Source organism: Chanodichthys erythropterus, chromosome 22 (assembly GCF_024489055.1).
Source record: "Chanodichthys erythropterus isolate Z2021 chromosome 22, ASM2448905v1, whole genome shotgun sequence".
Lineage (NCBI taxonomy): Eukaryota > Metazoa > Chordata > Actinopteri > Cypriniformes > Xenocyprididae > Chanodichthys > Chanodichthys erythropterus.
This window is the reverse complement of record NC_090242.1, coordinates 19862033-19889477: the sequence shown is the minus strand read 5'-3', so window position 1 is coordinate 19889477 and position 27445 is coordinate 19862033. Positions and strand designations below refer to the sequence as shown.

The 27445-nt window shown below is 37.8% G+C and overlaps 1 protein-coding gene across 1 annotated transcript; it reads right to left on the bottom strand.

Moving 5' to 3' along the window:
• On the bottom strand, nt 1-26456 carry si:dkey-1d7.3 (transmembrane protein 132D). The gene is made up of 9 exons (XM_067376428.1): nt 26391-26456; nt 22515-23388; nt 15116-15262; nt 11662-11836; nt 9173-9316; nt 6739-6944; nt 5689-5959; nt 5296-5487; nt 1-1422 (listed from the first exon to the last, which is right to left on the bottom strand). Exons 1-9 carry the CDS (start codon nt 26431-26433, stop codon nt 1-3), a joined length of 3474 nt encoding a protein of 1157 aa, XP_067232529.1. The 5' UTR covers nt 26434-26456.
• Between the last annotated feature and the right edge of the window lie 989 nt (nt 26457-27445).

Here is a 27445-nt window from a genome sequence, read left to right as displayed (position 1 = left end):
TCACACGTTTGACACTGGTGTAGCCACAGGCCATGGACCTTCTGGAAGAATGCCTTTGGACTCTGTGGATTCTGGTGTCTGACCAAACACTTCCACTGGGCTGCAAAAATGTACATGATTGACTCTTTCGGCCTTACCATTTAACCCACCCTGGCCGACACTGGCAGCCTGTAAACCTCCAGCCGGTTGGCTGGCCCAGCTCAAGTTCTGGCCGCTCTTCTTGAGAGCAGCCAGATGTTTGATGTCTAGAGTAGTGAAGGTTGTGAACTGGACTTGATTCCTTTTGCTTGTGGGAGAATGTAGAGGTTCGCTTCGAACGGGCCTTGCCAGCAGGGTGGCTGATCTGACAGCCATTGGAGCCATCGGAGCCATCGGATCCCGCCTTGGAGGAAGCGTGTTGGTCCTTCGTCCTAGAGTAGCAGTTCTCTCCTCAACTGCAATGGCTGGGATCTCCCTCGATTGGATCATCTCTGGGCCTTTGCTATTCTGCATCTGAACGGCTCTTGGCATCTCCACGGCTGCCTGCATGTCCTGCTTGGAGGTAGTTGCGATCGGCACAGCTCTGCTTTGCTCTGCAGCTGTACCCAGGCGTACCCAGTGATGCCTGTGCTGGGATTGACCCTGGCACTGAAGCGGAGACTTCTTGCTGCGTGATCTTGTGCTGTTAGTGGCACAGTGAAGCAAGATGGAGATAACGGCCAAGCAAAAGAGTCCTATCAGCGTGTAGATGCAGACTTCTATGTCTGTGAACACGCTAAACATCTGTATCAGATCGCTCTCCACAAGGGGTGGTTCTCGCTTGGGTTCCTCCGGTGGTAATGGGAAGTTGGGGTTCTCAAGCGAGTTTCCATATCCATTCTTTATTGGACTTCTGGGGCTTATGGTGACTAGCGCTCTGTCTGCGACGGGCTTGGTAATGAGATTTTTATCCAAAGTGTTTATTGACTTAATTGTGGATACGCCACCTCCTATTGCTTCTTGAAGATTGGATTTGGTAGCCGTTTTGATCACGCTTGTTGTGCTCTCTTGGATAATGGTGTGTTGGAGCATGTTCAGAGGGGATGTAAGGATTAATTTGGAGTTGCCATCTTCATCATTGGCCCGGTCGCTCTCTTTCTTGCCAGTCCCTGCAAGTGGTTCATCCAGTGGGAATTTCACCTTCACCATGCCTCCGCCCACAGCTAGTTTGCTCTTGCGTTTGGATTTCTGACAGGCCTCGCAGATAGCTAGCTCTGCTCTGAGCAGTAAGCCCTGTCCCTCGGCTTCAGCGACCACAACAAAGACGGACCCCAGTATCTTCCGCACAGATGCTACTCTTGTGTCCAGTGAAGAAATAGTGAGAGAATAGCCACTGGGATCGTACAGATCGAGAGGAGTCTGGGAGCCATCACTGAACTTCAGCCAGCAGCCAACCACCGCCTCCTGTTGTATAAAATTATAAATATTACTTAAAAATGATGTTACAGGCTTATCAAAGTAAAAACCATAGCTAGTCAGCTTTTCTGATGCAAGACTTTTATTTGGAAAGACGTGCGTGAAAGTTGTTGACACTTCTCAGACACAGCTTAAGAAAAGAATGCCTGAGAAAAACACAGTATCTGCGGTCACAACTTATTATGAAATAAAGTCTCTCACCACAGAAAGATGAACTTTCCTGTCCTGTCAGACATCCTGTTTATCACACGTTGTATATCACTTCATTATAAATAATGCACAAAAGAAATTACGAGCATGCAACGTCGTAGTTATGTTGTTAATTAGTAAGTCTTGAAATTACCAAAAAGTGCCAATAAATACGTAACTGGTACGTAGTGTGTTAGCTGGGATGGGAAGGATTTGCATGCAGGTATGATGTTCATTCTATTCATCAGGCGCAATTTCCATATGTTCCATTAACAGTTCATGCTAGCATTGTGTATTTACCATGGTAACTGTTGTTTCCGTAACCCCAAAAATGCCACTTTATCTTCACTTTGTGTATTTTTAAATGAGTGGCAGCTCATACCTTACTAACATTAATGTATTAACAAAAACTATTTTGTGACTGCTATTTAATTGCCTTACCTTATACTATTTATTCATCAGTATTACTCATATTCTTACAATCTATGTGTATGTTAAGTAAAGTGGGACAGTACTAGTGTGTCAACCATTTTTGTTTTTTCTCCAAACACGTTGGATACAATTATTAGCACCCTTTAATTCAATACTTTTTGCAACCTCCTTTTGCCAAGATAACAGCTCTGAGTCTTATATGTCTCACCTATAATGTCTGATGAGTTTAAAGAACACCTGACAAGAGATCAGAGACCATTCCTTCATACAGAATCTCTCCAGATCCTTCAGATTCCCAGCTCCATGTTGGTGCTTTTTCTCTTCAGTTCACTCAACTCATTTTCTTTAGGATTCAGGTCAGGGGATGGCCATGGCAGAAGTTTCATTTTGTGCTCAGTGACACATTTTTGTGTTGGTTTTGATGTTTGTTTTGGATCATTGTCCTGATGGAAGTTCTAACCATGGACCATTATTGGATTTCTAGCAGAAGTGGTCAGGTTTAGATTTTTTTTATCTGTTAGTATTTGAAAGAATCCATGAAGCCATGTATCTGAACAAGATGTCCAAGACCTCCAGAAGAAAAATAGGCCCACAGCATTAAAGATCCATCAGTATATTTAACCGTGGACATGGGGTATTTTTTATCCACGTGTGCACCAAACCCATCTGGTGGGTTTGCTGCCAAAAAGCTCTTTTTTTTAGTTTCATCTGACCACAGAAGTCGGTCCCGTTTGAAGTTCCAGTCATGTCTGACAACTGAATATGCTGAAGTTTGTTTTTGGATGAGAGCAGAGGATTTTTCTTGAAAATCTCCCAAACAACTTTTGGGGATGTAGGTGCTGTTTGATAATTTTTTTTTTTTTTTTTTTTTAGGCTTTCTGAGACTCAAGTTTCAACTAATCTCTGCAGTTCTCCAGCTGTGATCCTTGAAGAGTCTTTGGCCACTCAAACTTTCCTTCTCACTTCACATTAAGACGATTTAGACACACATCCTCTTCCAGGCAGATATGTAACATCTTTAGTTGGATTTTACATCTTTGGGGATTTTCAATGCTTTAGCTATTTTTTTACAGCCACATTCTATTTTGTGAAGCTCAACAATCTTTTGCTGCACAACTATATTCTTTGGTTTTACTTATTGTGATGAATGATTAAGGGAATTTGGCCTTTGTGTTTCCTCATGTTTATACTCATGTGGAACAGGAAGTCATGCTTGACAATTGTTCATGATCCCCCTGGTGATCCCCATATTTAAAAAAAAAAATGTAAATATGAGTGGGAAAATACTTCAGAGATATTTTACTCATAAAAAATTCTAGGGGAGCCAATAATTGTGGCCAACGTGTTTTGGAGAAAACCATTTATTTCATAATGTGATTTTCCCCCACTTTAAATTTTTTCCTTCTATGAAAGGTTAGACTTTTGCTAATTTTATTAATTAAAGATCAAAAGGATAAACAATGAAGATTTATTTTTATAGTCATCTTTGATCATATTTACCAAGGGTGCCAATAATTCTGACCACAACTCTAATATATATATATATATATATATATATATATATATATATATATATATATATATATATATATATATATATATATATATAAGAGAGAGAGAGAGAGCGGGAGAGAGTATAATTTTATATATATATATAATGAATTAGGTCAAATTCCTAAAAAACAAAACAATTGCCAAAAACATGGGGTCTCATGGCCAAATCAGGTGAGAACCACTGGCCTAAAAACCCCATGCACGGAGGTCCATTTATCCAAATGGATCAATATTTATGTGCTTGTGTTCAAAACTCCATTTGCTTAACCACCAATGCAGAGTAGAGTATTTACAGCAACGAGCTGTGGCACAATAACCTAGAGCTGTTGGCTTACAAGGCGACAAATGACAATTGTACCACCATTTTCCCATTTCTACAGTTTCAAGTGAGCAGCGTGTTAAAACAACAGAGCATTTCACACCACAAGCGCTTAGGGCCATCTGGTAATGATCTTTTGGTGCTAAAACCTTTAATATTTTTATAACTTTTTTTTCATCTACATTTAGCATTATTAATCAGAATGTTTAGAGCATTTCAAATAAACAATGTTATAATTGGGAAAATTATTTGTAGATGGCAAGGAAAGGCAACTAAAATTTTGAAATTACTAATTAACTTTGTTTTCCATATTATGCACATTGTTAACTTTTAGCAGATACTTATTTGAAGCAAAAAAAAAATGGTCCAGACTTCAAGAGGAAAACCCTGAACCCCCATACAGTATCTTTTATTGTCACATGGCCTTCTGCCTTACATATGTATCTTAATGTAAAAATCATAATAGCCTGATAAAACATCTGATCTTACCTTTTAATATTCATATCTAACTGGACTCAACTGAAGTATTTTATTTATTTATTTTAATTCTCAGATGCCATTGCTTTGGCTTTGAGTGCCCAATTTCCTCATCTTTGACAACTCTTTTTGACTGTTTAGTATTTATTTTTATTTTATTTTTTTTTCCTTTTACAAAGTACTACTGCTGCCTAGATAGAAATATATAACTATTCCAAAAAATGTATTGTACGGACCTCCGCTTGGAAGGAAATATAGAGACTGTCCTATATTCTGGGGTGAAATACATTATGCATTGCCTGAGGAGCACTGCTTGCAAAGCCCATCATAAGACAAATGAGGCTTCTCCCTGAGTACTAATAGTTTGATATTGATTGGATCATGTTATGCCACTCAGACCTGGCACTGGAAATAAAAGCAGCAATATAAAGGAATTTAAAGCATTGTTGAACTCAATGGACTCTTGTTCTTTATGCCTAACACTGTGTCCACACTGGACGCGACTGTTGCATATTAATTTGTCCTTCGTAGAAAAAGTACGTCAGAAATAAATCAGGGCATCAGTTTACTGCCTGGACATTTTTGTCATGTCGCGCTGATATATCGAATAACAGGTACATGTATTTCTTTAGTAGCTAATATGTTTTTCAATTTATTGTTAGTAATTGGACTTTATTATATGCCAGTGATAAGCTCCTGTTCAATGATATGGAAATAAACAATATATTGACATTCAAAGCCACTTATTTTATTCAATTTTTACTTGTCAACCACCAAAAATGTATTTGTGTTTGGGGGGGATTTTCTCATCTTATATACAGTATGCAATTATTGCAATTTGATTAATTTGCATATAGTTCAACTAATTAGATTGCCAGCCAATGAATTACCTGCTTGGGGTAGTGTATGACCTCCTGTGTGGTTGTCTTGGCAATGATGGCCCTGTTGCTTCCTGGGCTGAGCTGGAGGTTCAAGGAAAGGCCAGAGACCAGCTGCACACCCAGCTCTGTTATACTGACTTTATCATCCAGAACCCGGATCATCCTCTCAGCCAGAACTGAGTCTGACAATGGGGACATCACCTGGACAACAGAAACCAAACCCAGCATGGCATCATTTGTAATTGATGTGTTTTACAATAAAAAAAAAAAAAAGCAATTCATCTACGAGCTTCCTGTATTGTCACTGATATTAAACACACACTGAACTCTGTTGTCTTAATGAATAATGAGCAAGGTGTAACACTGACAGCTGCGGGGCAGCTCTGTCATTACCACCATTACCTGCACAGTGGTGACTCCCACAGCCTTGCCTGTCAGCACGGTTCCTGCCTGCAGGCGTGCAACGCTCGTATCCCCAACTCTCAGAAAGTAGCGCACTAGTCGCGTCACATCCACCTGCCAATCAGAGCTAAGGAAGTATGCAGGAGATGGGCTGCTTGAATCTGGCGAGTTTGCGGTGAAGACCGTAAGCACTCGAATCAAACTGTGCTGATACTGCAGCATGCAGCCTCGGCCCTTCCTCTCATCCTCTTCCTCTGTGTCCCAGCTCACTCTGAGAAACATGAGGAGAAAATATGAACAACTCTTTTCCTCACTTTCCTGCTCTCAATATATATTTTTTCTGCTATCTGCTATTTGACTATGCTCAGCAATCTCTCATCTCTGCCTTATAATGAAAGTCTCTGCAATGTCATAAAAAACTGCCGGGATATCTCTGCGGAGCACATTCTCTATTCTAACAAGAACACTTCGGAGCAGCTTTAAAGTGGAAAAAGTCCATATGAGGTGGAACATCAAATATAGAAGTTCTGAGCTAGTTTGAGGAACTAAAAATCACACCGCAATTAAAGAACACAAAAAGCAAGAATCAAAATTCAACAACTTGTCACAATATAAATTACACATTAAAAAAGACAATAAACAAACTAAATGTTAATAAGTTTTTGTAAGAAAATAAAATACATTTATTTATCTATTTGTGAAAGCAAGTTTTTTAGCTTTAAATATCTAAAAGAGAATTTAAAATAGTAATTATGCTTGTAATTTAAACTGTTGAAATACAAATAAATAATATTTAGTAACAAATCAACTATTTTTTATGCTAATAATTTATTACACTTATTAAATTCTCTTATACAGTTTTAGATACTTTGCTTGTGTCTCTATCTATATATATTTAGAAGTGCATAATTATGTTATTGTACATTTGAATTATTCTTATAACTGCTAAATGGATATAAAATGGCTAAATGCTGACAAAAACACCAGCAGTTCAAACCCTATGAAGTTTTTGGGGCAGTGTGTCAGACTGGAATCATGTTTGTCACTTACCTTTTGTTCCCAGTGACAGGAACTCTCCAGGCTTTGATCTGGCTGAGCTCTGGATCGGATATCTCCATCTGCAAGGGGAGTCGAGGCATCCACACGCTCACCTCCAGCTGTGTGTTCAGGTAACTGTAGGTAAAGTTCACCATCATCCTCACTCTCCCACGTGTCTCCTTGCCATTGACGTACACAGAATCACACCTCTCAGACACCTGTGTGGGGAAATGATTTAAGTTAATTCAGGTTTAGTGTAGTGTGACAGGTTTCAAAAACATTTCAATAGCTCCATCATGACATTTAGGAGGAGTATCTAATTCAAAACAGCTTACTAGTGGGCTACCTTAACCTAAGGTGCTCAGTGTATTTAGGTTTCAATATTGGCTACACATCACTGGTGCAATCATCAGGCCGCACAGCTTCACCTAAAACTGCTACGTCAGTGACATGGCTAAACAGTGTCTGAAGAACATCAACTCCAACTTAACCTAGTAAAGAGAGCTCCTTATTATCACAACTTGCCACATTCATCTAGACTCAACAAGACTACTCCCAGGCTCCTCATTGATCTGGATGCAATTAATGATTGTTGTGCAGCTTTACTTTGCTATGAGCACTTTGTGATGCCTCCAATAAAATAAGAACATGCTGTGCAGCTTCTGTTGGCCAGGCTTCCAGCATCCAAAATTAAACCAGAAATTCATATCCAATAAATCAAATTGGGTTAACTTTCACAGCTCGCTTTGTGTTTCTCCTCTGGCTGACAGTACCTTCCTACATCACTACATCAATTTTTGCAAGTCAATGTTCCTCCCAGTCCCAACTTCTACAGTCTGTGAGTGAGTCATGCCTCACGGTACTATTGCAACGAGGTACAAAATCACTTCCTAGAAAAAAATCTACCAAAAATCTATTTTATTGTTTTCCTGAAACCTCATGACAAGTAAATATTAGTATCTTGCAGAGTCTTATATTACTTGATAAACTGTTTATGGTGTGGCATATAACACCTGCTAAAATAATAAATTGAAATAAATATAAAAAGATAAAGATGTTTTATTGTAATGCAGACATAAGCGTGAGTGTGGTATAAGGTAATGGGCCCTGTGTGTGTACATTGTTCTGTCTCATTAGAAAATCAATGGGCACTGTTGCATCACTGTTTCATTCCCCAGTTCTGCGAAGACTAATTTATAAATCACATGGCACATGGTCTGAACTCTGTGCCATAAAAAAAAAAGAAAGAATCCTGCATTTTCTTTTTGTGTTCAAGTCAAGTTCATTTATTCATGCGGTGGGTGCAGTTAAGGTGTGCATGTGTAAGGAGGACACATGACGGTGCATGGGTTTGTGTGCATGTGTGCAGTCATTCCTTGTCTGTCATTTACCAATGAATAAGTTAGTGAGTCCCTGCATTTATGTTTTAAGGCTTAACCCTAAAAAGCTCAGGAGGGCACTGGAGATTCATTGTTACATCTTCTGAAACTCTGAAAGTGCTAGTGTTTTAGGTGGAAAAACTCCAGAGAATGATCCAATAGTAAAAAGCTCAAACTCTTTATAATAAGCATGCAAAAAAAAAAAAAAAAGTTCAATGAGTGGATTCATTGCAATGGCTCTCATCTGTTAAGGTCTGTTCTCACAGGTTCAAAGATAAATTCAAATAATCAAAAATTATATAACTGGGCATGTTTAAGATAGTAAAATAAGTATACTTATCAACTTCCAAAAGACTATTTCTATATCTTTTGTAATTGACACAAAGGTCCATTCAAACTCAGTCTAACAAAGGTAAAGAGAATACATTAAATATTTTGCAGTCCCCTTGCAAAAAGGACAAACATGGTTTTGTGCTGTGAATCACTGCCTGCTGAGACACCATGAAAACACACATTTGGTTATATCTTCCTATGAGAGTATGACACCATAAAAAAATATATTTAGTTACATTTTCCTATAATTCTACACATTGTTGGGCTTATGCAGATTATAATCATATTAATAAATTTCTTTGAGTGTAAGGACATTTTTTATTACTTTTGTATGATAGACTATTGGTACTGTGTCCAATGTAAGATCTTGGTCCTGAGGCAAATCCATCTTAGAGAAGAACTGCCCCAGAGAATGATCCGGCAATAACAAAGGGCTCAAGCGCTTCATAATACGCAGTGGGGAAAAGACTGAAGCACAGATGTGCTTTGGGTAAAAAACAAGTTCAACAGGGGCTTTCAGGTCAGCGTCTGTCTCCCTCCTTTTTTTTCTCTTTTTAGGTGAGGAACTAGGACGTGATGGTCATCTAAGTCACCTCCACTGACCCCTCTCTTCAGTGCTTTTCCAGTTCTAATAGACATGTCATTCAAAAGCACAGTAAGGCTGCTAATAGGAAGCACACAGAGTGCGAGATTGCTGAAGCCGTCAAAATCGGCCTGCCCTTGACATGCATTACCTTCAGGACATCCTGGTCTGAAGACCTGCAGCGAGAAGAGTTAGTGATGTCCGTGATGGAGCCATCAGCCTCAACTCCTAAAACTTTCACAGGCAGAGAAACCCTCTTACCAGTGAGCACAGCCGTGTTGAGGAGCTCCGTATCCTGAAAAATCACAACAAAAAGCACTTATTTAGCACTAAAGACTTGCAAAACTACATTTTCAAAATTGACACGCTCGGAAAAAAAGGTTAAGTTGCAAACTTTGTTTTTCTGTCAAGTATTCTACATTGATGGGTTACATTATGCAGACCATAAGTAACATTGCAACTACATGTCAATTAACTCTCATTAGAGTATTAATTGAGTATTAGTAGACTGTTAGGGGTAGGGTTAGTAGAATACGTTGACAGGTACTTGCAAAGTTACTTGTAGTCAATAGATTGTTGGGGGACCGTCACAAATAACGTGTTAGCAAATATTAAATCTATTAACACTCTAATGTTAGTTGACGTACAGGTTGGTGCAGCATTACTTATATTAATGTGTAGCATCACTTGCAATTGATTTCCAAAAAAAAGTATTTATGAATTAATGTGGTTATTTTATATAATGTATAATTTCCAGTTTATTGGAATTGCATTTTTAAAGATGCAAAATTGTGGCAGGGTAGAAAAAGTCAGAATTACTGGCCCAACTAGACAGCAAAAATAATCCTAATTGAGTCCCGAATACAACAGCCAAAGACTTCCGCCTGAATATGTATGGATGTGGGTGCTCTATAGGGGTTAAATTTATAGAGTTTCACTAATTAGTGTACTGTTAAACAGTTTGCACAAAGCATCTAAAAAAAAAAAAAAAAAAATTATCACACTAATACATTTCACAGTGTCACATTTCTAATTAGCATGTACATATGGAAGACATATGACGCAGTGTCAAAAAAAATAGGCAAATACTAAGAACAAGCACTCTCATCATCTAATAAGCTTAATCTCCTTTCTGTGGCAAGTAAAATCTTAAATGGGTCAAAATGTCAAGGCAACAATCGTGGAACAGACACGCTCTGTCTGAGTTTAATACCATAATGATTATCTTACAGTGTGCCACTGTGATGACGAACACACTAGGATGATTGGGTTTGAGCGTAGACTTAACTTCTAGACCCAACAGATGTCCACGAGCATCCTCCTAACGCAACACAACAGATGCTGACTGTGATCTGAAAAGTTACCGGCAAAATCCCACACTCTTATGCCTGTGTTTTTTCAGAGACAGGGTCACGCTGTGAAATAGACCGGCAGATCTGGCAGCTAGCCATATAACGGACGCTTGATATCAATGAAATGTCACAATCTCTTTTGGTTTTATTTGTCTTGAACATTTAAATGATAAAAAGCTATATTTTTAAATTTTAACAGATGCTGGTGAACTTGCAATAATGGACTGCATGTGGATGACCTCATAAAATGAATGTCAGTTTCGTTAGGGTAAATTCTGTGGTAGTTTGACCAATGGTAGGGGTGACGACAAGAAGAGATCAAAGTGTGAAAGAAGTGGCACTGCACCTCTAGGCAATTAACACACATACACGCTCACAAAAACAGACAGAACAAAGACACATAAATCATTTATAAGGGCTGTCATTGTAGCTTTATAGTCAAAGGATTTTATACTAAGCATGACAAATACTTGTCACACCAATGTGATTTCATGTCCACGTTTTACAGATGTCCTTACAAAACATGACCTCACAAAACCTTACAAAAGTTAAGGGATTAGTTCACTTTCAAATGAAAACTACCCCAAGCTTTACTCACCCTCAAGCCAACCTAGGTGTATATGAATTTCTTCTATCTGATGAACAAAATATAAATATATATATTATATATATATATTATATAAATATTCTGATGCATCCGAGCTTTATAATGTGAGCAATACCAACAAGTATGAGCTGTAGAAAGTGCTTCCATCCACATCCATCCATCATAAATGTACTTCACACGGCTCCGGGGGGTTAATAAAGGTCTTCTAAAGTGAAGCGATGCGCTTGAGTAAAAAAAAAAAAAATCCATATTTAACAAGTTATGAAGTAAAATATTTAGCTTCCGCCAGACCGCCTTCCGTATTCAACTTATGTAGAAAGTGTAAACTGGTGTCGCGTCAGTTAAGCTTTTTTCATAAGTTGAAAACGGAAGGCCATTGTAAAGCTCAGATGCGTCAGGTTATTTATTAATATGTCTTCGATTTTGTTCATCAGAAAGAAGAAAGTCATATACACCTAGGATGGCTTGAGTGTGAGTAAAGCTTGGGGTAAATTTTCATTTGAAAGTGAACTAATCCTTTATAGGGATAGATCAGCCAAAAATGACAATTTTCTATAACTGTGGGGGGATCCTGCACTATGAACTGTCATTGTATGGAGAGAGATCCATGCAATAATTTATAAAAAGGTTCCATGTGATCAGAACACAAGTTGTTCAAAGGTAAAAACAAACATTCCTAACCGTGATCAGAGGCGCTATTCCCACATAGTCTCTCTGAATAGTGTAAATCCTCATGGTCCCTTCATCCCTTATCATGTTTCCAGGCAGCTCCAGTCGCCACGTGATCATCTGGCTCTCCAACTGGTCACTCTGCTCCTCCGTCTCGAAGTCCAGTTGCAAGACCTCCAGCAGACCTCTGTAAATAAAACATCAGATCACATTCAGATCCCAATCTCTGCAACAAGTGGCTTAAATTCGTTTTCTGGGTCAACAGAGACATATCGAGTCAAAGAGGGCAGTGTGGGATCTTAATAATGAAAGCACAATCAGTCAACAGGAGAGATGGAGCTTCTCATCCACTTCAGTAGCATTAAAACACTCAGCATTCTAATGAGGATATCAGTAGGTTCATTGCAGGAGCATGATTCTGCTCACACTGTGCCTTTCAGCTGAAATTTGCTTTGATGAAGTGCTTTTATATAACTAACAGAAAGGCAAGAATTAAACTTTTCTACAACTTATGGTTCATGTATTTCTACAGGTATATGGTATGCAGCAGCATTCACGGTAAAGGAAATGTTGAAAGCATTTTCTCAGAGTGGACACATCCTTACAGATTTGATTAAAAACTACCCAAACCTTTATATTATATTGTCTTGAATGGCAATAACGTTAAATATTATATCTATTACAATAAAGACCATTCTTGAGTCATCAGGGGTAAAAGGTCAAGTGCATGAGCCATGTCATTTCATTAAGTGTTTCCTAGCGCAGTGGAATCCTCTCCGTTCGGCTCTTCACTAGTTAATCCGGAGACCTCTGTTCTAATCTTGCAGAACGTGCTGGTCTTTAAGCTGGTCTAACATACTGATGCACCAAGGATGATTAAAGATAAGTGGGTCGTCGCTGTAAAACATGGAAATAAGGGCTCCGGAGAAAGAAGTCAGGAGATACCGCTTGCTGTCTGGCAGCTGGTGACAATTCCCCTGTTGTAAAGGGTTTGATCTATTATAGTTTCAATGCAGTGTAAAAGACAATATAATCACCACCAGATAATCACATGATTCAGTGAACATTTGAAATGGATTTAGCTCAGGAGATTTTGATTCCGTACTGATTTCCTATTGAAAGGAGAAGTTGAGGCAGGGCACATCAAAGGGCGTGTCCATTTAAAAAAGATAAAATAAATAAATAATAGCCTTATGTTTACATATCAGCCATAAACCGTGATTGCTAATGCACACGATTAGTAATCAATCATTTTAGTCCATTATTGTTCAAAATTTTGGGGTAAGTAACTTAAAGGGATAGTTCACCCAAAAATGAAAATTTGATGTTTATCTGCTTACCCCCAGCGCATCCAAGATGTAACTTAGGTGACTTTGTTTCTTCAGTAGAACACAAATGATGATTTTTAACTCCAACCGTTGCCATCTGTCAGTCAAATAATGCCACACATTGATGTCCTAAGACACGAAACGATCGGTTTGTGCGAGAAACCGAACAGTATATAATTTTTTACCTCTAATACGCCACTATGTCCAACTGCATTCATCACTCGATTCATTTGGTCTGATCGCGCTCTGACAGCAGCAGTGATGTCTCGCGCATATACTTCAATGAGAGCGAGACATCATTGCCGCTGTCAGAGCGCGATCAGACCTTACTAATGAGTGCTGCACGCGGTTGGACATAGTGGTGTATTAAAGGTAAAAAATGATATAAATACTGTTCGGTTTCTCGCACAAACCAATCGTTTCGTATCTTAGGACATCAATGTGTCGTTACGAGCCGGAGGGTTTCATTTGGATTTGTCTGTGCAAGTTTTATTTACTCTTATAGTAGAAGTTCCCATCCACTAGCATTATTTGACTGACAGACGGCAACGGTTGGAGTTTAAAATCATCATTTGTGTTCTACTGAAGAAACAAAGTCACCTACAACTTGGATGCGCCGGGGGTAAGCAGATAAACATCAAATTTTCATTTTTGGATGAACTATCCCTTTAATAATTAACAGAAATAAATAAATGTTTTTTTTTTCAGCAAGGACGGATTAAACTGATTAAAATAAAGACATTTATAATGTTAGAAAAGATTTCTACTACAAATGAATGCTGTCCACCAAAATATTAAGAACACAACTGTTTTCAGCATTGATTGAACATTTGTTGAGCAGCAAATCAGCATATCAAATAATTTCTGAAGGATCATGTGACACTGAAGACTGGAGTTATGATGCCGAAAATGCAGATTTACAATCACAGGAATAAATACATTCTATTTTAAAATATATAAAAATAGAAAAGAGTTATTTTAAAGTGTAATAATGTTTCACAATATTACTGTTTTTACTGTATTTTTGACCAAATAAATGCAGCCTTGTGGAGCATAAGCAATCTTTGGAACAGTAGTGTAAATCTGCAACAATATTATTTTTGCCAACTTAATGCAGTACACTAGATGACTTCAAAGATAACATGCATTGAATAAAAGCCACAAAACTCCCATTTAAATTCAATGGGGTCTTTAAAAATAGTGAGTGATATCACATTACTTCCTGTAAATCTGAAACCATCTTTGATAAATGTCAGGGCAGATGAAGATGTTCAATATTGACAAAAGAAAATTATATACAAGTACTGTATATAAAATATACTTGTATATACAGTACTATATAGTATATAGTATAGTATGGTACGGTACATGATACACACTATAACCTGCAATAACAATGACAAGCTATTGCCATGGACACCGAACAAGAATCAGTGAGACCAAGAGAAATATGACACCCAGATGGAGGCTCTTATTAACAAGATGCTCGCAGTTCTTAAGACGCATTTGAATTGGATCCAAAAACACTCAAAAGTCTTTATATGAAAACCAAGACAATTGCTCCCCTGCTTAGATACACAGAGGTAATATGAACTCAGAGCTCATTCTTCTTAATAACAGTGGAGGACGTTTTCTGTGGTTACCAGTAGCTGAGGTGATGGAAAGATATCACATTTTTATGAAGTTATTTTCAGTCGCTTTCCACATGAATACCTACGTTACAGAATTGATGTGTGCCATTAATCATGAAATCGCAATGTGGTGAGATTTTCTCTAAAGATAAGTGTCTGTACAGGGTAAATGCAGTTAAACTGCACCTTTTTAACCAGAAAAAGATGGTTCTTAATTTTCATTCAAAATACCATCCTGCGAAAGGCGAACAGGTTGCCTGAACATCTGTTAGTACCTGAACAATGAGGGGGAAAGAAATTAGAAGAGTGGGGGGTTTTTTTTGTCAAAAACTAATTTTGCAATCTGTCACTTAATTCTCACAGTTTCAGGGGAAACAGACCCCATCTGGCAATGTGCAAGGGCAGAAAAAGCTTTTCAGCGATGAAATGCCTTTGAAATGTAAGCTAGGGAGAGTCTGCGCTTGAGTGGTTTCTAAGAACGATGAGGGTGATGCAGCGAGGGCTTGCCTTTTGCCAGCAAACGTGCTTTTCTTCCGGCAGGACACAGAGATGGTTTGGGCGTCACTTCCTCTCCCAGGGTCCATAGTGATGTCCCACAGGTGTGTGTCGCTGGGTCTGGCTGTGTTGAATGACATGCCTTTTCTGGATGTGGCTCTGTGAGAAAGAACACACAAACATACAGATGACATCAATGGAAAGGTCTCAGACTCGGGCGGGCGCCTACAGTCTGCTTACTGAACACCTCAAGCATATTGCACACAAAAATGAAAACAGCTGGCTGAAATAGTTAGTTGCAATCTTACTAGCTGGTACACAACTTGCATTAGGCAAAACTAGGAAACGAAACTGCGTTTAGTTACACAGGTAAAGTTGATATACATCTCCATTCAAGTTTAAGGTAAGTAGAAAGTCTCTTACGCTGACTTAGGTAACATTTTTAAAAAAAAATCAAAAATACAGTAATACTGTGAAATATTTTTACAGTTTTTTAATAACTGTTTTATATGTTAGTGTAAATAGACACTCCGTTTAAAATATATTAAGTGCAAATAGCACCCCTTGTTGGCAAACGCTATTTACACTAGCTCTGCCCACCAATGTCTGGTTGGACCACTCAAGCTCTAAAAAGGATGTGCAGAATTCAATGTCTTCAGTGGCGCAGCAGTAGCGAGTAAGGCTCACCGACCTGGCTATTAACGCGATCGATGGAGATTCGATTCCGCCTTTTGCCAAGCTCGCATTTATTTTAAATTAAAATGAAAAAAGTGGAAATAAACTGCTAACAAGTGTTTAATAATATTAAAAGTGTTTATTGGGTAGAGTTAGGGGAAGGTGTAGGGAGGGGTTTTATTCTCCCAGTAAGGCAGCATCCATTTAATAATTTTAATAAATATAATCATTTACACTCTATGATATTATTGCATCCTGTTAATGTACAAAAATACTGAGATGCAAATAGTATCTGCCAATATATAGATAGCACCTAATTACTATTTACTCTTATTGCAAAGAGCTGATACTTTTACATGGTGTAAATAGAATCTATCGCTATTTTCACCTAGGGTAAACAACATATAGCTAAGAAAATGCTACTATTGTCACTTAGTGTAAATAGCATATAGACTTAGTGCAAATAGCTGCTGCCTATTTTAAAATGGAATTCATCCTGTGATGGCAAAGCTGAATTTTCAGCATCACTACTCCAGACTTCAGTGTCACATGATCCTTTAGAAATCATACTAATATGCTGATTTAATGCTCAAGAAATATTTCTTATTATTATCTATGTTAAAAACAGTTTAACATTTTAAGTGCTGCTTAAAATTTTAATACTCAGTACTTAAAACCATTTATTTTTTCTGGAATCTTTGATGAACAGATATGATGGGGAGTAAAAAAAAAAAAACAGCATTTATTTAAAATAAAGTATTTTCTAACCTTATAAATGTCTTTACTGTCACTGTTAAAAAAAATAAAATAAAAAAAATCGTACTGACCTAAACTTTTGAACTGTAGTGTAATGAAGTCTTAAGGTCTTGATTTGCCAAAATTTTTCATAATTCTAAAGATTTAAAAGAACTTGTTTTTTAATGATATTTATGAACATAAATTCTGATATTACTTCAGTATCTACTACTTCAGATAAAAAAAGCATGTTAAAACAAACTGTGCTTGGCTGCTTTTCATACAAGTAAAAATAAAACTTTGCTTTTTAACTGTTTTTGTTCATTTGTTTGTTTCTTAAGTAGAATACAACATAGTAATAACTCAGCAGGGGCAAGTAGCATAAACTTAGCTGCTAAGTTGATACTGTGTCTTACTTAATCAGTCTTTTCGGATTCAAATTAGATCAATCCGCCTTTAAAAAAAAAAAAAGATGACCCATCTTGGGAATACTGAAAGGCTCACACAGTAAACATTCATGTGTTACAATGAACATGTCCAGTACTAAATGAATGCATACTAGAGGGCATGTGTGTTAAAGATGCTGACCCGCACATCTCAAGCCCACTGACATCCCTTTCCATTCAACCCGACTCGTAGACACACACACACACAAAAAAAAAATAAACAAACAAATAACATGTACAAACATGTTAATGCTTGTCGAAGGAGATATAAATCCTCTAAGACCTGCTAACCATGGGTTGAGGTCAGCCAACATGGTTCTCAATTCCCTGTTTCACTTGCCAGTTATAAATCTTGGCTCATCTCTGTTGCAGAAAGCGCGATTGGACATTTAACAATGTTGTATTCATCAAGAGTGCAGAGTGAGTTTGCCACTCTGGAGAATTTAATCTCTCTGTCTCCTTTGGCTTGGGCCAACACAACCACATGTCCACGGTTCAGTTTAAAGACAGAGCCAAATGCTTCTTTTCTCCTCCATTTTTTCCTGTATCTCTCCGCTTTATCCACCAGCCAGACAGTTCATCGGTCTCTTCTCTCCACTGATGGGACTTAGAGACCGTGGAATCTTGCCACGTGAGAATCTCTTAGACATGTGCTGGAGTCAGGCATCTCGGGAAGCGTGGCCAGAAAGGAAACAGGTCACGGTGGAAGAAGTAGAATGAGCGCGGCTGACAGCGTCGTGACACACTGAATTATCTTTCCTCAACCCCTCATCCATCTCTTTTTTTTTTCCAGTTTCATACCACACACTTCAATTCTGCCTCAAAAACAACAGATTGCCATGCAGTGGATCTCAAATGATTAATTAGCGATGTGCACAATAAGACTGTGCATTAAAAGACACATGCAGATGTGCATTTTAATGATTATTACAGAATGTACAGTGCGATAAATCTGATATTGAGCAGACATATGATATCAGTGCTTGTATCAGTTCATGCTGCATGTAGATCTCTAGGATAGCACCAGTCTATCAACCCCTGGGACTCAAGGGAGAGGGATCAGAGTCTGTCTTGACCCATTTTGTATCGTCATCATCTTCAGTGCAGGCGTGCAATTTTTAGAGACAGATGATGCCCTCAGTTGGATAATCCAAACATTTTTAATTCCGGGGAAATGAAGAGAAACAATGTAAGCTTGAGAGGAAAATAAGAGTAAGAAAAAAAAAGAAAAAAAGAAATTGCAAAACAGAGAGAGAGACAGAAAGAGAGAGAGTTCAGTTTTGGTCTGCCAGGGAAAGAAACACTGTATGCATGAGTGGCAAAAGAATTCAGTCAAATCTATAATGAGGATCTTGATGGAATAAATCTCTGACACAAAATCAAAGACAGACGAATATTGATGTGGGGTTGCATGGTGCTGCCTGCAGGACAGAAAACAGAATAGAATAGAATAGAATAGAATTCATCACATTAATAAATAATATTATATATGAAATGCAATGCTTAAGAGATTCACAAATGAATATATTTAGGTCATATCTATTCAAATATATGAATGAAACTTGAAACTTTATCTACATAAATGTACATTAATGCTCTGTGTGTTAACCAGAAGAACAGAATCACCTTATTAATTAATTAATAAGAAATTTTATTATACAAATATTATTTAATGCTTGACAGAATAATAGTTTGTTAAAATATATAAATATTTATAGAAATAATTTTTATTAAATGTACATTAAAGGTGCCATCGAATGTTTTTTTACAAGATGTAATATAAGTCTAAGGTGTCCCCTGAATGTGTCTGTGAAGTTTCAGCTCAAAATACCCCAAAGATTTTTTTTAATTAATTTTTTTAACTGCCTATTTTGGGGCATCATTAGAAATGAGCCGATTCAGGCTGCGGCCCCTTTAAATTCTCGTGCTCTCCCCCCACGGAGCTCACGCTTGCCTTGAACAGCATAAACAAAGTTCACCCAGCTAATATAACCCTCAAAATGGATCTTTACAAAGTGTTCATCATGCATGCTGCATGCATACATCGGATTATGTGAGTATTGTATTTATTTGGATGTTTACATTTGATTCTGAATGAATTTGAGGCTGTGATCCGTGGCTAACGGCTAATGCTACACTGTTGGAGAGATTTACAAAGAATGAAGTTGTGTTTATGAATTATACAGACTGCAAACGTTTACAAATGAAAATAGTGACGGCTCTTGTCTCTGTGAATACAGTAATAAACGATGCTAACTTTAACCACATTTAACAGTACATTAGCAACATGCTAACAAAACATTTAGAAAGACAGTTTACAAATATCACTAAAAATATCATGATATCATGGTCAGTTATTATTGCTCCATCTGCCATTTTTCGCTATTGTTCTTGCTTGCTTACTTAGTCTGATGATTCAGCTGTGCACAGATCCAGACGTTAATACTGGCTGCCCTTGTGTAAAACCGTGAACATGGGCTGGCATATGCAATATATTAGGAGCATACACCCCGACTGTTACGTAACAGATTCGCCTGTTCTTTGGAGGTCTTTTAAACAAATGAGATTTATATAAGAAGGAGGAAACAATGGAGTTTGAGACTCACTGTATGTCATTTCCATGTACTGAACTCTTGTTATTCAACTATGCCAAGATAAATTATATTTTTAATTCTAGGGCACCTTTAATAATCTGATAGAAGCAGAATAGAACCACATAATAATTTCATTAATGAAAAAAATAATGCATTGTTAATGCAAAAACACATTTTTAGAATACATAGAAAATAGAATAGAATATTTTTGAACAAACACTGTTCTAATAAACAACACTAATAAATGTTTGTATCCTGTGTATTATGTGTGGTGTAAAATAAATGTAAATAAAAGTTATTTTCAATATTTTGAAAAAACTTTTGTTGTATTAGAAAACGTTTTTTTTGTGCTGCACAACACAATGCACTTCATAACTTGTGATTTCTGATGGGAGTTTGAGCTAGACCATGTAGTCCAGATAGAGTTGAAATAACTTTTGGTGAAAAGAGAGCAAATCTCTGAAGGGTTAAAGACTTCACTAATTTTCAATCAGCGTGTGGATTATCTATCATAACCTCAGGGGTCTGGACTCAATCTTGGAGAGAGTAGTGAAGTGGGGCAGAGATTTTTCCCTGGATAAAATCAATCTCTTTGGGATACCAACCTTCACCTCGCTTTACTGCTAACACTGAAAGTGAATGTCCATTTGAGCCAGGGCCGGGGGCAAAAATAAAGCCTATCAGAGCCGAGTGAAGAGCCGCAAGGATATTGGGGACTCAGGTGGTATATGGGGCTCAGCTGCCGGTCAAATGTATATCTCAGACCAGAAGCAGGGTTTCTCAACTTTCCAAAATAATCAGAACAAATCAAAGGGAGATTTCACACTAGCACTTTTGGTGTGCACCCGAGTTTGATTGACACCAGAGTTTGGTTCATTTGGATGATGTGAAAGCTGTTTTCCGAACACGAGTGAGCACCTGCAAACTATACCCGAGTCTGCATCAAAAAGATTGGTCTGGGGTACGGTTCATGTGAACTCCGGTACAGTTTGCTGCCGATCATACTAAATCGTGGAAGTGAATCACTATTGATGACATATGATTCAATAAAACTGTGTTCACACTCCCTTTCCTGACAAGCGCGACTGACTGCAAGCAGAGAGAATGTATGTATAATTTCTGCTCGCCTTTGGCGGAAATGGACTCCCGTGTCCTTTAGAAAATTTTCAGTACATTCGCAGCAGATAGATGCAAGTACTGTTATGTGCTGATGCTTTGACAAAACCAAAGGTTCACAAACCAAAATATAAACATGAGGTGAGCAATGCTATACATTTTGCCGCCTTCTCCTGCATTGTCATCACTATGCAACAGGGGTAAACAGCTGCTGCTTTGATGATGCAAACGCATCGTGGTTCGGACCCAAATAATATAACAAAATCAAATCAAGTGTGAAAGCACCCAAAGTCTCAAATCAGTCTAACCATATATAGAAATTCATTAAATAAAGAAATTTAATAAAGAAAATCAGCTTCTCTATTTTGTCTCTTGGCTTGCAATATAGGTCAGAATACATCTGACCTCATCAGTTCTTGTGGACATTTTTTCCCCACAGTTTCATTTGCCTTCAAAACAAATGCAAACAAACTTCTAAAGAAAAAAAAAACAGCTTTGCCAATACAAGAAAGAACATTACCTTTGGTCCAAAAATGCCTATAAAAGCAATTTCACTCATTTATGTGTTTTTTCTCCATTGATGTGGGTTTAGACTTGAAAAAATTGATTGCACTGTGTGTTTTTGTACGATAGAGCTCTCGCTGTAATATGTTGACTTCTGCCCAAAGGACTCAAGTAGTTATTAGGTATTTGTTTTCTTGCTCCATTAAGTTGATGCATTATTTATGGGGAGAGGAGCCACACAAACAATGTAATGTTAAGAAATGAATGCAGCCAAATAATTTCCCCATTATTTTGCCATTTATGGAAGAGTGCCTTTGAAACTCCTCCAGTTGGAAAAGTGAATTGAGCCGGCACAAGGTTATTAGATTTTGGTAATCTGTATACTGAGTAGGACCGTTACATTCTCTCTGCTATGAAGTGGCATGACTGTAGTGTTGCATACTGGTTAAATTCGAGCTAAGCTTCCTGGGCGTTTGACACATTTGTTGGCTTTGTGCCACAGCTCTATTCCAAATGGGACATCCCAATCCCCTACGCAACTCCTCTTCATCTTATTTTGGCCTGACCAAAAGTCTCTTCCAGGAAAACAGTTGACATTTGTTGTGCCTTCTGAGAAAACCATATAATCCTGAACAGAGTAAATCCAATTTATTTACATTGCATTATGTGTGTGGATTTTTTCTTTTTGCAGAATTCCAGATAGCAGTAAGTCAACTGATTATAGCCTGAAAGTCAGGTTAAATTAACCAGACACTTGTTTATGCCATATTTTGTAGTAAAGCAATCTTCTTTACTTTAAAATGCATGCACCCACTCTCATTTAAGGGATAGATCAACAAAAAATGAAAATGTTGCTTTGGACTCCCACCGACTTCCACTGTACGGGCAAAGGCAAAAATAGTTCGAAATATCAAAAGAAGAAAGTAAGTCATAAAGGCTTGCACCAACAGGAAGGTGAGTAAATGATTTTTGGCTAACTATCTGTGGCGACCAGGGCGCGAGCTGTGAGGGAACGGCACGAGAGTTAATGAGCTCCACTTGGGAGGCGCACAGGCCTTGAGTCTCTCATGAAGGAGCTCTGGAAGCATAAAAGGAGGAGCGACGACAGTGATGGATGAGAGAGGACCAGGCCTGGACCTTACGTAAAGTTTTATTATGTTTGTGTGGCCGGCAGACGACCATGAGGGTCTGCCGACATTACTTTCCTTTGGTTTTTGGTTTATTTATATATTAAAGTTTGTTAAATGTTTGCCTGTTCCGGCCTCCTCCTTCCCACATCTACGAACCATGTTACACTATCCCTTTAAGCAAAAATTGGCAAATACGATGAAATCAACCTACCTGAGTATGAAATGTTCAACGGGTGATGTACTTGATAGGAACACGTAGAAAGTGGCGATGTCTGTGGTCTTCAGTGGTTTCGAGGACGTCTGGATGATTACGGCTCCTCCGAGGCGCAAGCGCATAAACGTGGGGTTTCCTGGGGGTGATCGCAGGAGGTTTACAGTCCCAATCCTCTTCATGGAAGCTCCATAGATCTGCCGTCCCAGGTCACCATGCTGTGGACCCCTTCTTATTTTGCTTTCTTGGGGGACACACTGTCCACTGGGACTAGGTCTGATCTGGTAGTAAAGTTCAGCAACATTTCCTCTTTGATCACCTCTCTGCTCCCAGCTCGACCTGCCACCTCCAGGGTTGAACCACGCTGGCTCAGGCTTCAGGTGCACCAAGCAGAAGCCACCATCTGCCGAGATGGAGCAGCTGTCCTTGACCTCCCTGGATTCCCAGAAGGCGTATGCTGTAACACAAACGTACCCTCCTTCATTCTGCTCCGGGATGTTTCGGATCGTCCCCTCGCTTACATCGTCCCTATTACCAGACGCATAAAACAACACATACAAGGCAGGTGTAGATGATCTTACTTGGCGGGCCAGCATAAACGGTCGGATCCTAGGGCCAGTGTGGATCATATGCAGTGGTATAGACTGCTCCAAAGACATGGGACCATAGCTGACATTGATTGTCGGCTGGCCATTCAGTCCAGTGAGGATGAAAGGTTGCCTTTGTGCCCGGAGGCTGGAGTTGTCCATTACATCCTGACTTGTCTCTCTGAGGAGAAGGTAGTCTGCATTGATGATTTGATAGTTCACACTTGGAAGAACAGCGAGAGGGGACAGGGAACTTGGATCATCTGACAATTCCACAACCTTCATTCCTTGAGGACACAATAAATCAAATTAGATTAGCATAACAGAAAGACCTACTTATGAATAACTAATGGAATTTTCCAGTAAATGTTGTACACATCACATGACCCTACCAGCCTCTAGAGTGTGCATTCAAATAATCGGTTTTTAACCGGTATTGTTTCAGGGATCTGAATGGACATCAAGTGGCGACTCAACACCAATACCATAATTGTTTAACATACAACATGAATTTCGATGGATTTACGCTCTTGGCAGCCAATAATTATCTGCACAAAAACATATTTGGTTGGCAAAAAATCATGTTTACTTTATATCCATTGCATTTGAGGCCATGCTGGCTTAAACCTTTCATAGTTTTCTTTATGGTTTTATGATTTTAGAGGATAAGGGAAAATTACACAACCTGTCAATTTTGGCATGTGCCTTACTTAGATCAACTTGCAGCAAATTAAGTTTAATTGGATACACAATCACAATAGGCAAAAAACAGATTGAATATTTTTCCACTCATTTCATCATTGTTTTGTATGATTAATGTTATTTGCATTTTTCTTCCTATCCACAACTCTGAACAGATCTTAAATGCATTTTTGAATCACAACCCGCCGGCTGTGAATGACTGTTCTATAGGAATCTGTACTATTAAAACCGTTCATTCAAAAACGCTGTAAAAGCGAGGATATTTTCACAGAATATTATGCTTGGTAAATATGCTATCAAAATGTTTTTTTATGTTTCTAGACAGCTATACCTCAGTGCTCTTGCAATTGCTACATCGCAGAGTTGTATTTCAAGAAAGTCATTTGCTATATGGCGTTTCTTCCTCATTCAAAGTCAGAGTAAAAAAAAATAACGATTGGTCTAAACCTGTCAGCAAAAACCTATCATTCCATTGCTGTTTGAACCTCTCCCCAATGTGCTAGTCTATAATCTTTTCAGAAAACATTTCCATAGATGTCAAGTCCACAAAATATTTTTTGCTACTTCAATAGCAAAAAACACAACATTTCCCCGCTTGGTGGTAGATGATTTGGAATAAAGCAACGCAGGGGGAGGCAAAAATAGTCAACATCACTCTGATCAGGTGTACTGTGTCCGGACAAGCATCTTGTCAAATCGCTCATCTGGGAGAGATGCTTTAACCTTTACCTTCTGACAGGCTGCAAGGGCTTCACTGCCTTCTGATTGCTAAAGTGCAGCATTGAAAGCTGAAGTTTGATCTTGACATGCTGTGCGTTTTTTGAGGAGTTTGTCAAATGCTGGTCCGTGTTTCACATATGTGAATGTGATTGCTATTCCTAAAAGAAAATCCTTCTAGTGGAACAACAGCAATAATAAACACACAAATAACAACAAGAAATCAAAACAATTTGAGAAAACCTTGATTAAATTTATTAGTATTTTAATATACATTCTTCTGAAATAATTAACATATTGTGTTTACATTATATAAGGTCTCTGACTGGAGGCTAGTGTTAACTATAACAGAATTTTTTTTTGATTGATTTGATTTTTCACACTACGTTTTCTCTTAATCGGAGCAAAGTTGAGCCAAACCATCTATCACAGGACAGGTCATATCAAAGAAACCTGATTTTGCAGTATTGCCATTATTGTTTTAAGCTCTAAAAGCTAGAAGAACAAGACTGTGCAAAAAAAAAAAAAAAAAAAGATAGAGTAACCAGATGCACTTTTTTGGCCTCTAAATAAAAGCTTTTGTAGTTTTCACACACTGTTTTATCTGCTTGCCTTTGAGCTTACACACCAGATACTGTATTTTTACCTGGAATAGTTTTTAGTATAACGCAGATGCTGTAAATAGTGTTTTTAAGCTCCCATGCACAACTCCCAGAATGACACCTGAAAGTAATCAACTTCCATTTTAAAAAAATAACATGTAAATAAGGGTAAAGCACTGAGCAGAGACATTTAAGCATTATAAGACTGTATAGTTGTTAGAGCAGATCATTGGGATGAAAAAAAAAACACTATATTGTATGAATTTATAGACAATCCCTCACTTCTGTCAGTTAGTAAGGTAGTCAAATCTACCTTCACTTATGTTTTAGGTATACAATAACAAATCTAACTGACATTGAAGTTCAGTAAAAAAATAAATAACCTAATTTCGGATTTAATTTCCAGTCTGTTAAACAGGTTAATCCTGTCTATCAACCTACTAATCCATGTGATAAATTGTCCTACTGGCATCCTATTGACTTGTATAGAAAAAAAATAGGAATCGAATAAACAATATATTTGAATCTCATACTAGGAATCTCATGTGTGAAAGTGATGTTTCAAAGTAGGTTAATGGCTGAGCCCGAGGGGCAAAAGGGACTAGTGTCAGAGCAGTGTCTAAGAACATTAGGCCAAACATGACTGGGTTTGCACAGCTCAAACTAGGACTGAGCCTCTGCACTGATGACAAGCCTATTTGTCAGACACTCATTTCTAAATTGCTGCTTTTGGCATTACTCAAAAATCCACAGCACATCATTTTCAAATTATGAGCTTTCCAAGTAGGGTTTTATTCAATGTGAATCAAGACAATTCAAGAAAAATTCCCTGCTCTCTCAGACTTCAAAACTGAGATAAAGTTTGAATTCCATTATTAAATAATCCACTTAAAGTAATAACTAAGCAGCTATTTGCCTTCTGCAGTTAATTACATAAGGAACTTGTAATTAAATGTATTTATGCAAAGCAATATGTAACATTTATATTAATGTGCTCAGCTGATGCTTACTGAAGTACACTTACAAAAGTTACTACCAAAAAAGTTCACAACTCAGGTTACAATTTAAATATGCAAATAACTGATATTAATGCACCTTTTCAGAGGTCTTTCATACTCTGATTCTAAAATCATCCATGATAAATGAGAATACATGGCTATTTGAGGTTGAATAACTGCAATAAAATCCATCTCTACCTGAATAGTCTGATGCATGATATTATTCGAAATTATATAGAAATGCAAGAAATGACGATTGAGAGGTCTTACCTTCTGCACAGGATAGACAAAATGCTATAACCAGCAACAACATTGTGCTTGTCTGCACAAAGCAGTCCAAACTGAAGCCTAAATGACTTTATTCCTCTAATGCATTCCTAAGAAAAATAATAATAATAGTTAAAATAAAAACAAAAAGGTAATGTGAGCTTTAAAACTATTTTGCAAAATCAAGGAAAGAAAGTATCCTCACATGACAGAAAGTAAAAACGGTAGACAAAGCAGGCTCAAACTAGATCACTGATGAGTTTAGTTTAAAAGTAACAAACAAACAAACAAACAAAAACATGTAAAAGTTAAAGCTTTGCGCTATATCTATTCACGTGCTGCTGTTTCTGGACCTCACTTTCATCTGAGTCTGAACGATTAGATGTCACGAGTGTAATCCTCAGCAAATGAACTACATGTGCGCTTTATGTTGTCTCAGTCTCTCCTGTCAGTGCTCTCTTCACTCTCATGTGGACGGACAAGAAAAATCTTACTTAAAGGATGGTCCTTAAACGAGCGACAGGCAATATTATAAACCAGGATATGCACTGTTTACTTATTTATATTAATGCACTTTATTCCTAACAATATGTACTAAAACTGTAAGTCGTATGGTCGCGTAATTAAATGTTCCAAGCGTAAACTGTGGGGTATAAGACTTAAAATATGTAAATAATGTACTTAAACTTTGTGCCCGAATGGTTGTTAGAGACGCACTTGCAGTACTGTGTAGTTTACAAACACTTCTGTCTCCTCAGAGGAGTGCTGTGGTGTAGCGCGCAAGCGTCCCCTGTTGACGGTCAAAGAAAGTTAGTCGGAAGTTAAACAAAATAGTCTGGAAGTGGAAGCACACTTAAAGGGTTAGTTCACCCAAAAATGAAAATTCTGTAATTTATTACTTACCCTCATGTCGTTCCACACCCGTAAGACCTTCGTTAATCTTCGGAACACAAATTGAAATATTTTTGTTGAAATCCTAAAGTACTAAAAACTTATTTAAATCGGTTCATGTGAGTACAGTGGTTCAATATTAATTATAAAGCGACGAGAATATTTTT